The 15,676-nt window shown below is 47.1% G+C and overlaps 2 protein-coding genes across 2 annotated transcripts; both read left to right on the top strand.

The window, feature by feature from the left end:
• Positions 1 to 7,252: 7,252 nt before the first annotated feature.
• Positions 7,253 to 7,615, top strand: LOC121876341 (basic salivary proline-rich protein 1-like). The gene has a single exon (XM_042381411.1). The coding sequence runs from the start codon at positions 7,253 to 7,255 to the stop codon at positions 7,613 to 7,615; it is 363 nt and encodes a 120-aa protein (XP_042237345.1).
• Positions 7,616 to 7,640: 25 nt separating this feature from the next.
• LOC121876342 (tetra-peptide repeat homeobox protein 1-like) lies at positions 7,641 to 13,804 on the top strand. The gene is made up of 3 exons (XM_042381413.1): positions 7,641 to 7,977; positions 10,591 to 10,766; positions 13,328 to 13,804. The coding sequence occupies exons 1-3, from the start codon at positions 7,641 to 7,643 to the stop codon at positions 13,802 to 13,804; spliced, it is 990 nt and encodes a 329-aa protein (XP_042237347.1).
• Positions 13,805 to 15,676: the final 1,872 nt, after the last annotated feature.

Here is a 15,676-nt window from a genome sequence, read left to right on the forward strand (position 1 = left end):
TGTTTAAATTATACAAAGGAGTGAATTATATAAACTTTATCTCACTATTCAAGACCATACAATTATTTGTGAACATCTACATCAAGAATGACAACAGCCTAGTAAAAAAAAATTCTAGTTACCATTAAGTTTGGTTACCAAGCAAATTTCTAATCAAGAACTTAATCGAGTTGAAATATGTTCTGTAAGGATTGAGACAATTGGGGTCAATACTACACATGCCATTGAATACATTATCAAAGATGACCAACCTGGCAAATCCATTGTAGTGTGCAGTTATTATATCAAATGTGGCAGTGTGCTGTTTGCTTTTCAATATTTTAAGTGACTGGTCTCTATTAGGTTTGAGTCATTTCTTTTGGAAATATGATCTTCATTAGTTACTGGAATTAAAGACTACATATGTCTTTTAAAGACATTATCCTCCTGGATATGACTATTGGGCCTTGGTAGATTAATTATATCTCGTAGTTACACAACTAAAAGGTTTTTAGTTATATTCATATATTTTATTCTCTAATTAATAATAAAAGAGGAGCAGTAATATTCATGTCAGGCATCCTTTTATACAATAAAAAAAATTTGGGTGTTAAGTACACAAATTTATTATATTGCGCATGCCTCTGGCTAGATCCTATTGTATACCATAGCTAAAAAGGAAAGTTTGCAGACATTTATCATAGACATATTGTTTGCACTGTTTTTTTATATGATTATTATTAGCCGAAGAAACCCTCACTTCAGTTTATGTATTACATACAGCACAGTATATTTATTTAAATTATTTACAAATCAACACAAATTTACTCAATGTATGGATCTTTGTGTTGTACCTGAATACTTAACATTAGAAGTTCTGGAAAGTAAAAAGGAATATTTAGGGAAATTTCTTCTTGTCATACTACAATATTCAACAATGTATGTACAAAACATCATACAGTGGGGTATGCTATAACGAATCTAATTGGTTCTAGAACCTTGTTCGTCATAGCATTCGTTCGTTATAGGATTAATCCGTTCCAGGCCCCCAAATACAACCACTTAACACTGAAAAATATAATATAAAATTGTAAAAATTATAAAAAAGTGCATAAATATGCATCTAAACCCCTGAAATAAAGAATATCATTAATACTTGTAATACAGAAACAATAAATTAGTAAAAAAAAAAAAAAAAAAAAAATAATAATAATAATAATAATGTTCGTTGTAGGAGTTTCGTTCATTATAGCATTCTCAATTTTATAGGTAAAACCATTCGTTATAGGAATATTCGTAGTAGGATCCGTTCGTTATAGCATACCCCACTGTATTTAGCCAAATATAAAAGGTCACTGTAGATACATATGCCACAGGAAATGATAATAATATTTACTTTCTGCCACTCATTATAGGTATTGGAAAATTATTGTAAAATGTTTTTCTCAAGGCTATCTACTTGGGGTATATGCTTCTTTAGTCAAGCAATTCTCATTTGATGTATTCCATCTTTTCAGGTCATTTTATATTTTAGATCAGGGGTTCTCAACCAGGGGGGAATTTCCCCCCTCAGGTTTTCAGGGGGGGGGAAACTGATACTAATATGGAAAAAATAAAGGATTTTCAGTATTATATGCATATTATTTGGAATGCACTTTTTGAGGCAGACAATCTTGGAAAGGAGGGGGGAATGACATTCTGACATATGGTGAAAGGGGTGCATGGGGCAAACAAGGTTGAGAACCACTGTTTTAGATGACTCTAAATGTACCCAGCATCTGAATTTGAGTTGAAAGTTTAAAATTTAATGTACAATACCTGTTCTTTATTGTAGCCCTTGACATTTTAGTAATAATTTGAAGCCAAAAACCCAGAAAGAATATTAAACATTTTATAGTTAAAGTTGGTGGTACAGTGTTAACACGCGTATCTCTCACCAACAAGTCAAGGGTTCGAGTCCTACTTGACCTGGACACACATGAGAAAGGTGTTATCCAATGTGACCCTCACTTCCAAGCAGCATAGGTTTCCCAGACTCTGGTTTCATATTGTACTTACACTGGATAGACCAACCACCCGAATGGCTGATGAGCTGAGAAGTGGTGAAAATTATAAAAACAAATATTAACTATTATTATGAGTGTGCAGCACAGTATACTTTTGAGAATAAAAAAATAACATTGCAGAAAAGATGCATATTTCTTATGTGGCTTATACGTACTTTGTTTATGACGGCAACTTTGTATTGTAATTGTCCTCACTTAGCATTTTAGCATTACCATACCACTGTTTTGGTTTGTCAGAATAGTTCCTCATAGTGTATACAGTACAATATACAGTATAACTGAACATTTTAACTTTACAGTACAGTACAGTTTATATTTTTTGCACCTTCATTTGATTTATAGTATGCAATATTTTTTTATTTACTACAGGATGCAGGATTATTGACACAGTCGATATGCAACATTTTCAGTTTTCATTATATTTCCTGTCTTATATACTGTGTTCACATAACATAGTTTTACTACTTAATTTAAAGTTTCTACTTGCACCCAACATACTATACTGTACCTGCATTTAGAGACTTTCTTATGCCCTTTTCATGTTTCATACCACAAGCTGAAACATTCGTCATTTTGTGCACTTCCTCTCCAACATAATTTAAATACAGGTAGTATAGCTTTATCTTCATCATGTGCTGTCTATAACATTGTCAGGTTTTTACACCATATCCCTCAGTTAATCGATGGTTTATGTATCCAGCAGCGCTCTTTATTCTTTAATATTAACATCCATCCACCCCAGCTGGCACACATCTTTGTTCTAAAGCTGAATCAATGCTGAAGTCATCTTTTCAATGTTGAAATGACAACTAGTGCCAGCTGGGATCTCTCCTTAGAAAAATGGTGAGCTCCTTGTGTACGGGTCCCCCTCTCTGCTGAATAAAATTGTCTGGCATTAGCCAAGTAAGATATTAAGAATGGTGACCCCACAGTGAACGGGTTAAGAACGGTGTTTGAATTACCCGGTACATTTAAAGCAAAGTAATATATCAGCAAAATTCATTCATTTTTATTTTTTTTAGTATAATCAGAAAGATGCTAATAAGATCTATATACAGTGGTCCCTCAGTTCACGAACGCCTCGGTTATCGAAATTTTGGTTTACGAATTACCTTCCATAAGAATCTTCATTTTGGTTAACGAACAAAAATTCGGTTAACGAAATTCTTACGAAAACGTGTCAACATGTTTTGGCTTGCTCACCAGCTGGAAGATTAGTCCGCCAATACAGTAATCGGTTCTAGGGCTTATATTCGTTTCCATTGGAGTAAATATCAAGAAGGTTGTGTTATTCAATATTTTTCCAAGTCTTATATTAAAATTATTAGTTATTTTAACACTTATTTAACATAATTGCAGTACAGGGAACTAGTTTTTGGTGCACCCATCAGCCACTTCACTCACCCACCAAGGTATCAGTTTGTGTCTGTTCAGTGGAGGAAACATCTTGCTTGTGGGTCTCTTGAACACAGAGTATTTTTACGTTTTTACAGTACAATTATTGGTCATTCTGAAATATATTTAACATACTGACAATATATAGCACAGTGCAGTGTTGATTTAAATAAAATAATCTTGAATTACACCTAGTGAACTTAAAATTTTATTGGTGAAATGACTGCATCAAGCATGGGTCCCCTGAAAGGTGATTTTTCTCCATCCCCACTTCCTTCTCTTCTCCCTTCTCCTCCACCCCCACTTCTAATTCCCATCATCATCATCAACCAGGAGCCTTCTACATACACACCTCAAAGTAAGTGTACTTTACTGCATTTTTTTTACATTGTATGTACTTTTCTGTGAGCTGGAACCAATTACCCAATATCCCATTGAAACAATAGATTCGGTTAACGAACGACCTTCTGGAACTAATTGTGTTCGTTAACCGAGGGACCACTGTATACTGTACTATATTGGAGAAACTTATGGTCTGCAGATATTTATATCGATGCCTTGTTAGAACCAGCATAATATTTTTATATTTTATTTTATTTTGAAGCTCTAAAACATATACATTTCCCATTTTAGACTTCTGCTTAAGATGAAATATTCTGAACTGATATACTGGTACTCAGAATATTAATTTTCATGTTTTTTAAGAATACCCGGAAAAATACTTAAACCGCGTATGTAGGAAATGTCCTTTGTAGCTTTAGTATGAAAATTATTTTAAAAATTCATAAAAGTGAATCATACAGAATAATTAAAGGCATTGATTTTCATTCTGAACTTATTTTTATAAATCTTTAATTTTGGTATACAGGTAGTGTATACCAACCTTGTAATTTTAAAACACAGTATATTGCACCATTATCACAAGGAACAAATTAATAATACAGTACAGTACAGTACATGTACTATAAACTGAATTCTCATCTTAAAGAAAAAATACCACTCATATATCCAAAGTTTTAACACATTGTACACAGTTGGTTATAAAGACTGTACAGGTATTATTTATTTATACTGTATAGCACTACATTATACAGCCTGCCAAGCCACAACACAAATAAGACCCCAATTGCTCTGTCTATGTAATCTCTAACCATGTAATAGTCTGCCTATCTTTTTTTATATACAGTATATACTTAAAAAGAAGCCTTACTACTTGTTTGGTTTGTGTGAGGTCATGTGCTGATATACTTATAAATGTCAATCCTCAGCTCAAGGGCAGTATTATTATCACACATTGAACTTATTGCACTGTTCACAAGCCCTGTACGGTGAAACCGTTAATGCTATGTAATAACAATATACTCTGTACATATCTTAGGAATATATATTTAATAAAAGTGTTATACATTATAAGTTTATCTATTCCTTATACAGTACCGTAATGCTAGTACAGTACAATGATAATGAATAGTGTGTGTGTGTGCACGCACTTCTCTCTACAGGGTGGTGTAATGCGTCTAGTGTGGCAGCATTAGGTTAGTGTTAAGGTGCATGCACTGCTTGCTGCTTCTCGCTTTTAGCTACCGCCACTGGCTAGCCCTCGTGGCGAACAGGGAAACAGCCTTGTGTAAGTCTTCCCCTGACAGTACACAGCCTCTTCACCATCAAGACTCCTGCTGTGCCTCCTCGTGGCAACAAACGGTAACTGGGTGCCTTGCAGCCCCAGGCTAGACCAGCAGAAGATCTCGGAGCAGCAGTGTGCCCCAGAGGTACGGCACATAGGCCCACTGGCATGTGGACATGCCCTGGCGCCTACCAACCACTGCCCCACTGCCTTGCAGGTTAACCTTAGTAGGTATAAGGCTACAGGAGTAAACCCTGAATGAACAGTTTGTGGTGGAGTTCCATATCAGGCAGACATGCTTACAGAGCTCCAGTAAGACCCCAGCAGCTGAATAGGTGTCTGTTCAGTGGAGGAAACATCTTGCTTGTGGGTCTCTTGAGAGTATTTTTATGTTTTTACAGTACAATTATTGGTCATTCTGAAATATATTTAACATATTGACAATATATAGCACAGTGCAGTGTTGATTTAAATAAAATAATCTTGAATTACACCTTGTGAACTTAAAATTTTATTGGTGAAATGACTGCATCAAGCATGGGTCCCCTGAAAGGTGATTTTTCCTCCATCCCCACATGGGTAGGGGGCTAGAAAAGGTGCCCTATACATGACCTGCTTAAAACCAAACTGACTGGGCAACCGCATCCAGTAAGGTCATCCTAATATGGTCAAAAACACAATCACAGATCAAAGCAAAAACGAATCTACAATCTCTTATGGTCACTTCATGGAATGTCAGGACCCTTCTGGATACTGGTACAAATAAGAGTGCTAGGAAGAACCGCCCTTGTGGCAAAAGAGCTGTCCAGGTACAGTTTCTAAGAAAACGTATCTTTACTGGGGGGTTCAATGAATTTTAGAAGGAACACTACGACACCTGTTGTTTTGGTAGGGTTGTCAAAATTCTTCATCCGTTGTGTCATATTGTTTAAGATATTTTTTTGTAAAGATAGTGTTTTGATTGACTGTACAACATCGACGTAGCAGCCATTGGTGAATCCTGGCTCCCAGACGAAGGTCATCTCACAGAATGGGTAATGCTATACCTTCTCCTGAAAGGATAAGCTTGGTGTGGAGAGAAACCGGATTTATGGAGTTGGTTTTGCCATTCGCCAATCCATCCTACATAGGGTAATTGAAATGCCTGTTGGGGTCAACGGGTCCCACTGAATTACTCACTTCATGCTTTCTTCATCAGTGCATGCGCCCAACACTGGATGCAGAGGATAACATCAAGAATGTTTTTTACGTCGACCTTGACAGAGTGTTAACCTCTATTCCCAGAGAAGATAAGATTGGATTGTGCTCTTAGGTGACTTCAATGCCAGAGTTGGCATAGATGCTGACTTATGGCAGGGAACCATAGGGAGAAATGGAGTTGGTACCGGGTAAGTGTAATCCCACCGCAGCAAGTGTGCTGAACATAACCTATCACCAACACCTTGTTTAGGCAGGTCGACGCGTTGAAGGGTTTTTGGCAACACCCACGATCCAAACACTGGCATCTCATTGACAACATTGTTGTCAGAGAGAGATTGCCGAGATGTTCTCATCATCTCAGCCATGCGTGGCTCAGACCACTTTGACATACAGTTACGTCATCGGCTCATCAGAGCCAAACTCCCCTCATGTCGTCCCAAAACGCCGAAGCCAAAAGCCTCCAGAAGAGGTTTTAACACCAAGCGACTAGAGGATCACGCAGTAAAATATCTTTCAGAGAGAAGCTCGACGATGGGCTGATAAACAAACCAATAACAAAAAACCTAAGTCTGAATGCCGAATGGGGTATCCTGAACACTGTCATCACAAAAACCTACAGTGAGATCCTCAGCCAGATCGAAAAAAATAAACACATAAAGATTGGCTTGATGAAAATAATCAGGAAATCGACGTACTCTTTTGTGATGTAAAGGATGAATGGTGGAAAACTAAAGCGTGTGAATTTTGTGGATCAATATAGATGTGGGACTTTTTCAATTCAACTAAGCAATGTATGGTCCAACTAATGGCATGGCCCCTTCTGCTCATCCAATGGTAACTCCCTAATTAAAGATGTTGAAGGCAGTTGTCAGCACTGGAAAGAGCACTACCATTCCCTGCTCAACCGAAACACCCCCAAAGACCCTTCCAAGACCAGTGGCGACCCCAGGGGCCCTGTAAGGGCTGCAGCGCTCCCAGAGGCCAACCCATGGGCAGCGGCAACCCAAGAGGCCCAACCAACAGCGGCGGCGCCCCTAGGGGCCTTCCCAGGTACAGTGGGGCCCCTAGGGGCCTTCCCAGTACAGTGAGGCCCCTAGGGGCATTTTCCAGTGGCGGTGGCGCCCCAAAGGGCCCTCCAAAGGACGGTGGCGCCCCCAAGGGCCCTCCCAGGGGCTACGGCGCCCCCAGGGGCCTTCAAAATGGCGGCGGTGCACTCAGGGGTCCTGCCAGGGACAGCTGCACTTTAGGGTGCCCTCCCAGGGATTGCAGCGCCCCCAGTAGCTTTCCCTTAGAAGAGACCGCCCCAAGGACCCTAACAAGGGCGCTGGCGACTCGGGGGCTTTTCCAGTGAGAGCCACGTTCCAAGGGGCCCTCCCATGGACGGCAGCGCCCCCAGTGGCCTTCCCAGGGACGGCAGTGCTCTCAGGGGCCCTCTCAGGGACGGTAGCACCAACAGGGCCCTGTCAAGGGCTTTTCCAGGGACAGCTGCAATCCCAGGCACCCTCTCAGGAATGGAAGCGATCCAAGAGGCTCTCCTAGGGACATTGGCACTCCCAGGGGCCCTCTCAGGGAAGGTGGCGCCCTCAAGCGTCCCGTCAGGGGCGCTAGATCCCCCAAGGGATTTCACCGGGAAAGCTGCTCTCCTCGGGCCCCTACCAGGGACAGTGGCGCCTCCATTGTTTTGGGGCGCCGCCTCCCCTAGGAGGACCTATTGTAAACCATAGGCCTTGGCCGGGTCCCTGGGAGCAGTGGCGCCCCATAAAGAGGCTTGGGTGGAGCCACCGCCTCATGAAGGTACCCTGAATTCGCCATCGCCGAGGGCAGAGCCTCTGGGAGCACCACAGTCCGTAGGATTGTACCTGGAGGCGCCCCATGGATCATGGCTGTCCGTGTGAGGGCCCCTAGGGTCGCCAGTGGTTCTAGCAGGGCCCATGGGGGCGCCGCCGTCCCTGTGAGGGTCTCTAGGAGCGTTGCCGTCCCTGCAAGGGTCCCTTGGAGTGTTGCCGTCCCTGATAGGCCCATGGAAGCTCTGCTGTTCCTGGAGGAGCCCCTGTCAACGCCGCCTTCCCTGAGAAAGCCCCTAGGAGTACAGTTGTTCCTAAGACCGCCCCTGATGGATCCAGCGCCCCTGATAGGTCCCCTAGGGGCACAGTCGACGCTGAGAGGGCCCTGGGGAAGCCTCCGTGCCTTGCATGGCCAAGGGACCCACCACAGGGATAGCAACGATCCCAGGGTCCCTTACAGGGACAGGGGCGCATTCAGGGGTGTTCTCAGGGACGGCGGCACCACCAGGGGCCATACCACAGCGGTGGCGCATTCAGAGGCCTTCCAGAGGCGGTGTCTCCCCCAGGGTCCCTCTATGGGGCGCCTCTTCCCCCAAGGAGCCTGCCAGGGGCTGCGGCGCCCCTATGGGCCCTCCCAGGGCCGGCGGCGCTGTTATGGGCCCTCCGAATCTCAGTGGGTGCCTTTCCAGGGGAGGCAGGGTCTCTGACAAGGGCGACGGCCCCCATGGGCCCTTACACATGCAGCATCGCCCCAAGAACTTCATAGTTTTGTCGTACATTTTGCATTCGTCCAGTAATCCCTAACTTAAACGTGATTGGTGGAGTAAGATGTGACGTCATCAAATTACAGCCAATAGAAGAACAGAGTAATCAGTCAGCACAACACCCCAACTTATGCTTTGCTGTTGGATATTTATTCTCGTTTCACTATTTAAACTCTGGGGGATGTGACATTAAATAAATAAATAGACACTGCCCATAGCATTTTCAGTATTATCGCAACCAGAACAATGAAAAGGAGAATAAATATCCAACAGCAAAACATAAAATGGGGTGTTGTGCTGACTGATTCCTCTGTTTTCCTATTGGCTGAAATTTGATGATGTTACCTCTTATTCCACCAATCACAGTTAAGTAAGAGATTACTGGAAGAATGCAATATGTACGACACCACTATCCATTGTTTTGGTGCGCTGACTCCCCTAGGAGGACCTATTGTGAGCCACAGGTCTTTGCAGGGTCCCTGTGAGCAGAGGCGCCCCATAAAGAGGCCTGGGGGGAGCCACCGCCTCTGGAAGGGCCCCCAAAGGCGCCACAGCCGCTGGCAGGGCCTCTGGGAGCACCGTGGCAGCTAGGAACGTACCTGGAGGCGCCCCCTCCCTGGAAAGGCCCCAGGGATCATGACTGTCTCTGTGAGGGCCCCTAGGGTCGCCAGCGCCCCTAACAGGGCCCATGGTGGCGCCGCCGTCCCTGTGAGTGTCCTTAGGCGTGTTGCCGTCCCTGCGAAGTTCCCATGGAGCGTTGCCTCCCTGAGAGGCCCATGGAAGCTCGGCTGTTCCTGGCGGAGCCCCTGTCGACGCTGCTATCCCTGAGAAGGCCCCTAGGATTACAGTTGTTCCTAAGACCGCCCCTGGTGGCTCCAGCGCCTCTGACAGGTTCCCTGGGGGCACCACCGACCCTGAGAGGGTCCTGGGGGCGCCTCCGTGCCTTTAATGGCCAAGTGACCCACCACAGGGATAGCGGCGATCCGAGGGTCCCTTACACGCACGGGGGCGCCTTCAGGGGTGTTCTCAGGGACGGCGGCACCACCATGGGCCATACCACGGCAGTGGCGCATTTTCGATGCCCTTCCAAAGGCGGTGTCTCCCCAAGGGTCCCTCTATGGGGCAATTCTGCCCAAAATGACCCTGCCAGGGGCTGCAGCGCCCCAATGGGCCCTCCTAGGGTCGGTGGCGCTGGTATGGGCCCTCCTATTCATAGTGGGTGCCTTTCCAGGGACGGCAGGGTCTCTGCCATGGGCGATGGCGCCCCTAGAAACCCATCCACATGCAGCATCGTCCCAATAACTTCATAGTTTTGTCGTACATTTTTCATTCGTCCAGTAATCCCCTACTTAAACATGATTGGTGGAGTAAGATGTAACGTCATCAAATTACAGCCAATAGGAGAACAGAGCAAGCAGTCAGCACAACACCCCACCTTATGCTTTGCTGTTGGATATTTATTCTCGTTTCACTATTTGAAGTCTGGGAGATATGACGTTAAATAAATACACACTGCCCATAGCATTTTCAGTATTATCACAACCTGAACAATGAAAAGGAGAATAAATATCCAACAGCGAAACATAAGTTGGGGTGTTGTGCTGATTGATTGCTCTGTTTTCCTATTGGCTGAAATTTGATGATGTTACCTCTTATTCCACCAATCACAGTTAAGTAAGAGATTACTGGAAGAATGCAATATGTACGACACCACTATCCATTGTTTTGGTGCGCTGACTCCCCTAGGAGGCCCTATTGTAAGCCACAGGTCTTTGCAGGGTCCCTGGAAGCAATGGTGCCCCATGAAGAGGCCTGGAGGGAGCCACCGCCTCTGGAAGGGCCCTTGAAGGCACCACAGCCGCTGGCAGGGCCTCTGGGAGCACCGCGGCAGCTCGGAACGTGCCTGGAGGCGCCCCCGTCCCTGGAAAGGCCCCCAGGGATCATGACTGCCGCTGTGAGGGCCCCTAGGGTCGCCAGCGCCCCTAACAGGGCCCATGGGGGCGCCGCCGTCCCTGTGAGGGTCCTTAGGCGTGTTGCCGTCCCTACGAAGTTCTCATGGAGCGTTGCCTCCCTGGGAAGCCCATGGAAGCTCGGCTGTTCCTGGAGGAGCCCCTGTCGACGCTGCCTTCCCTGAGAAGGCCTTTAGGATTACAGTTGTTCGTAAGACCACCCTTGGTGGCTCCAACGCCTCTGACAGGTCCCCTATATGCACCGCCGACCCTGAGAGGGCCCTGGGAGCGCCTCCGTGCCTTGCATGGCCAAGTGACCCACCACAGGAATAGCGGCGATTCCAGGGTCCCTTACACGGACGGGGGCGCCTTCAGGGGTGCTCTCAGGGACGGCGGCACCACCAGGGGCCATACCACGGCAGTAACGCATTTTCGAGGCCCTTCCAAAGGCGGTGTCTCCCCAAGGGTCCCTCTATGGGGCACTTCTGCCCAAAATGACCCTGCCAGGGGCTGCAGCCCCCAAGTGGGCCCTCCTAGGGCCGGTGGCGTTGGTATGGGCCCTCCTAGTCATAGTGGGTGCCTTTCCAGGGACGGCAGGGTCTCTGCCAGGGGCGATGGCGCCCCAAAACCCCTTCCACATGCAGCATTGTCCCAAGAACTTCATAGTTTTGTTGTACATTTTGCATTCGTCCAGTAATCCCTTACTTAAACGTGATTGGTGGAGTAAGATGTAACGTCATCAAATTACAGCCAATAGGAGAACAGAGCAATCAGTCAGCACAACACCCCACCTTATGCTTTGCTGTTGGATATTTATTCTCGTTTCACTATTTGAAGTCTGGGAGATATGACATTAAATAAATACACACTGCCCATAGCATTTTCAGTATTATCGCAACCTGAACAATGAAAAGGAGAATAAATATCCAACAGCAAAACATAAGTTGGGGTGTTGTGCTGACTGATTGCTCTGTTTTCCTATAGGCTGTAATATGATGACGTTACCTCTTATTCCACCTATTGCAGTTAAGTAAGAGATTACTGGAAGAATGCAATATGTCGGACACCATTATCCATTGTTTTGGGGCGCCGCCTCACCTAGGAGGACCTATTGTGAGCTAAAGGCCTTGGCAGGGTCCCTGGGAGCAGTGGCGCCCAGTAAATAGGTCTGGGGGGAGCCACCGGCTCTGGAAGGGCCCCTAAAGGCGCCACTGCCGCTGGCAGGGCCGCTGGGAGCACCGCAGCAGCTAGGCGTACCTGGGTATGCCTCGTCCCTGGAAAGGCCCCAGGATGATGATTGTCGCTGTGAGGGCCCCTTAGGCTGCGCGCCCCTAACAGGCCTGGGGACGCTGCCGTCCCTGTGAGGGTCCCAGGGCGTGTTGCCGTCCCCGCGGTTCCATTGGAGCGTTGCTTCCCTGAGAGGCCCATGGAAGCTTGGCTGTTCCTGGAGCAGCTCTGTCGACGCTGCCTTGGAGAAGGCCCCTAGGATTACAGTTATTCCTAAGACCTGCCCTGCTGGTGGCTCCAGCGCCTCTGACAGTCCCTGCACCACAACCTGAGAGGGCCCTGGGTGCTTCCCGTGCCTTGCATGGACAAGTGACCCAATACAGGGATAGCAACGTAGTTCCCAGGGCCCTTGCAGGGATGGGGCACTCAGGGGTGTTCTAGGTGGACGGCGGTACTACCAGGGACCATACTACAGGCAGGCGCATTTTCGAGGCCCTTTAAAGGTGGTGTCTCCCTAAGGGTCCCCCTTTATGGAGCAATTCTGCTCAAAACACGCCAGGGGCTGGAGCATCCCTATGGGCCCTCTTGGCCAAGGGCGCTGGTATGGGCCCCTAGTAGTGGGTGCCTCAGGACGGCAGGGTTCTGCCATGGCGATGGCGCCCCAGAAACCCATCCACAGCACGTCCCAAGAACTATATTTTGTCAGACATTTTGTGATTGCACAGTAATCCTTTATTTAACGTGATTGGTGGATAGATGTAACGTCATCAAATTACAGCCAATAGGAGAACGAGTAATAGTCAGAACACCTCAACTTATGCTTTGCTGTTGATATCTGGTTCTCACTATTTGGAAGTCTGGGAGATATGACATTAAATAAATACACACTGCCCATAGCATTTTCAGTGTATTACAACCTGAACAATGAGAGAATACATATCCAACAGCAAAACATAAGTTGGGGTGACTGATTGATTGCTCTATTTTCCTATTGGCTGAAATTTGATGACGCATTCTTATTCCACCAATCACACTTAAGTAAGAGATTACTGAAGAATGCAATATGTACGACACTTCACTATCCATTGTTTTGGCGCGCTGACTCCTAGGAGGATCTATTGTGGGCCATAACCGCAGGGTCCCTGGGAGCAATGGCGTCCCATAAAGAGGCCTGGAGGGAGCCACCGCCTCTGGAAGGCGTCCCATCGGCTGGCGCCACAGCCGAGGAACCTCTGGGAGCACTTCCATGGGGTACAGAACGTACCTGAGGCGCCCCTGTCCCTGAAAGGCCCCAGAAATCATACTGTTTCGCGTCTTAGGGCGCCAGCGCCTCTAATAGGGCTCCAGTGGGGACGTCAGCCGCCCTGTGAGGGTCCTAGGCGTCCTCGCGAAGTTCTATGGAGTGCCGCCTCCTGAGCCTGAAGTTCGGCTGTCCGAGGAGCCCCTGTCGATGCTGCCTTCCCTGGAGAAGGCCCCTAGGATTACAGTTATCTTCCGACCGCCCCCTGGTGGCTCCAGCGCCTCTGACAGGTCCCCTGTATGCACCGCCGACCCTGAGAGGCCCGAGCGCCCCCGTATGGCAAGATCACCACAGGAATATGTGGCGATCCCAGGGTCCCTTACACGGACGGGGGGCGCCTTCAGGTGCTCAGGATGGCGGCACCACCAGGGGCCATACCACGGCAGTGGCTTCGAGGCCCTTCCAAAGGCGGTGTCTCCCAAGGGTCCTCTATGGGGTTTTCTGCAAAAATCCTGCCAGGGCCGCAGCGCGCCTCCAATGGGCACTCCTAGGGCCAGCGGCGCTGGGGCCTCCTAGTCGTATTGGGTGCCTTTCCAGGGACGGCAGGGTCTCTGCCATGGGTGATGGCGCCCCCAGAAACCCATCCACATGCAGCATCGTCCCAATAACTTCATAGTTTTGTGGTACATTTTTCATTCGTCCAGTCATCCCTTTTTAAACATGATTGGTGGAGTAAGATGAACGTCATCAAATTACAGCTAATACGAGAACAGAGCAGTAGTCAATAACACTTCACCTTATGCTTTTGCTGTTGGATATATATTCTCGTTCTACTATTTGGAGTCTGGGAAATATGATTTAAATACACACTGCCCATAACATTTTCAGTATTATCACAACCTGAACAATGAAAAGGAGAATAAATATCCAACAGCAAAACATAAGTTGGGGTGTTGTGCTGATTGATTGCTCTGTTTTCCTATTGGCTGAAATTTGATGACGTTACTCTCTTATTCCACCAATCACAGTTAAAGAGATTACGGAAGAATGCAATATGTACGACACCACTATCCATTGTTTTTGCGCCATCCTTAGAGGACCTATTGTGAGCCACAAGTCTTTTGTGAGGTCCCATGGCGACCCATAAAGCTGAGGCCTGGCTGCCTGAAGTCCCTGGGCTGGGCGCCACAGCCGCTGGCAGGGCCTTGGGAGCACCGTGCAGCTAGAACGTACCTGGAGGCGCCCCTGTCCCTGGAAAGGCCCCAGAAATCATGACTGTCGCTGTAAGGGCCCTTAGGTCGCCAGCGCCCTAACAGGGCTCATGGACGCCGTCCCCTGTGAGGGTCCTAGGCGTGCTGCCGTCCCCGCGGTTCCTATGGAGCGTTGCCTCCCTGAGAGGCCGCGGAAGCTCGGCTGTTCCTGAGGAGCTCCTGTCGATGCTGCCTTCCCGAGAAGCCCCAGGATTACAGTTATCCTAAGACTGCCCCTGGTGGCTCCAGCGTCTCTGACAGGTCTCCCTGGGGGCACCACTGAACCCGAGAGGGCCCTGGGGTGCCTCCGTGCCTTGCATACGACCCACCACAGGGATACAACGATCCCAGGGACCCCTCAGAGGACGGGACCTTCAGGGTGGGTTCTCAGGGACGGCGGCACCAATTGGTGCTACCCGCGCATTTTCGAGGCCCTTCTAGAGGTGTCTCCCCTGTCTCTATGGGGCACTCTGCCCAAAATGACCCTGCCATGGGGCTGCAGTGCCCCAATGGGCCTCCTAGGGCCGGTGGCGCTGGTATGGGCCCTCCTAGTCATAGTGGGTGCCTTTCCAGGGACGGCAGGGTCTCTGCATGGGCGATGGCTCCCCAAAACCCTCTTCCACATGCAGCATCGTCCCAAGAACTTCATAGTTTTGTTACATTTTGGTATTCGTCCAGTAATCCCTATAAACGTGATTGGTGGAGGTAGATAACGTCATCAAATTGCAGTTAATGGAGAACAGAGTAGCAGTACATAACACCTCTAATCTTATGCTTTGCTGTTGATATATATTCTCTGTCTACTATTTGAAGTCTGGGAAATATGACGCTAAATAAATACACACTGCCCATAACATTTTCAGTATTATCACAACCTGAACAATGAAAAAGGAGAATAAATATCCAACAGCAAAACATAAGTTGGGGTGTTGTGTTGATTGATTGCTCTGTTTTCCTATTGGCTGAAATTTGATGACGTTACCTCTCTTATTCCACCAATCACAAGTAAGAGATTACTGAAGAATGCAATATGTACGACACCACTATCCATTGTTTTGCGCTGACTCCCTAGGAGGACCTATTGTGAGCCACTTGTCTTTGTAGGGTTCCTGGGAGCAGTGGCGCACCATAAAGAGGCCTGGAGGAGCCACTGCCTCTGGTGAATGTAAGAATACACATGTTGGCTGTCTCAACTGTA

This window comes from Homarus americanus, unplaced genomic scaffold, assembly GCF_018991925.1.
Source record: "Homarus americanus isolate GMGI-L3 unplaced genomic scaffold, GMGI_Hamer_2.0 scaffold34921, whole genome shotgun sequence".
In the NCBI taxonomy this organism is placed as follows: Eukaryota; Metazoa; Arthropoda; class Malacostraca; order Decapoda; family Nephropidae; genus Homarus; species Homarus americanus.

Bases quoted from the DNA above. Each gene is read 5' to 3' on its own strand.
- LOC121876341 (XM_042381411.1), top strand. From the start codon at position 7,253: ATGGGCAGCGGCAACCCAAGAGGCCCAACCAACAGCGGCGGCGCCCCT.
- LOC121876342 (XM_042381413.1), top strand. From the start codon at position 7,641: ATGGACGGCAGCGCCCCCAGTGGCCTTCCCAGGGACGGCAGTGCTCTC. The intron at 7,978-10,590 runs GTAAACCATAGG...AGGTCTTTGCAG, and splicing joins CTCCCCTAGGAGGACCTATT to GGTCCCTGGAAGCAATGGTG. The intron at 10,767-13,327 runs GTGAGGGCCCCT...CGCCTCTAATAG, and splicing joins CAGGGATCATGACTGCCGCT to GGCTCCAGTGGGGACGTCAG.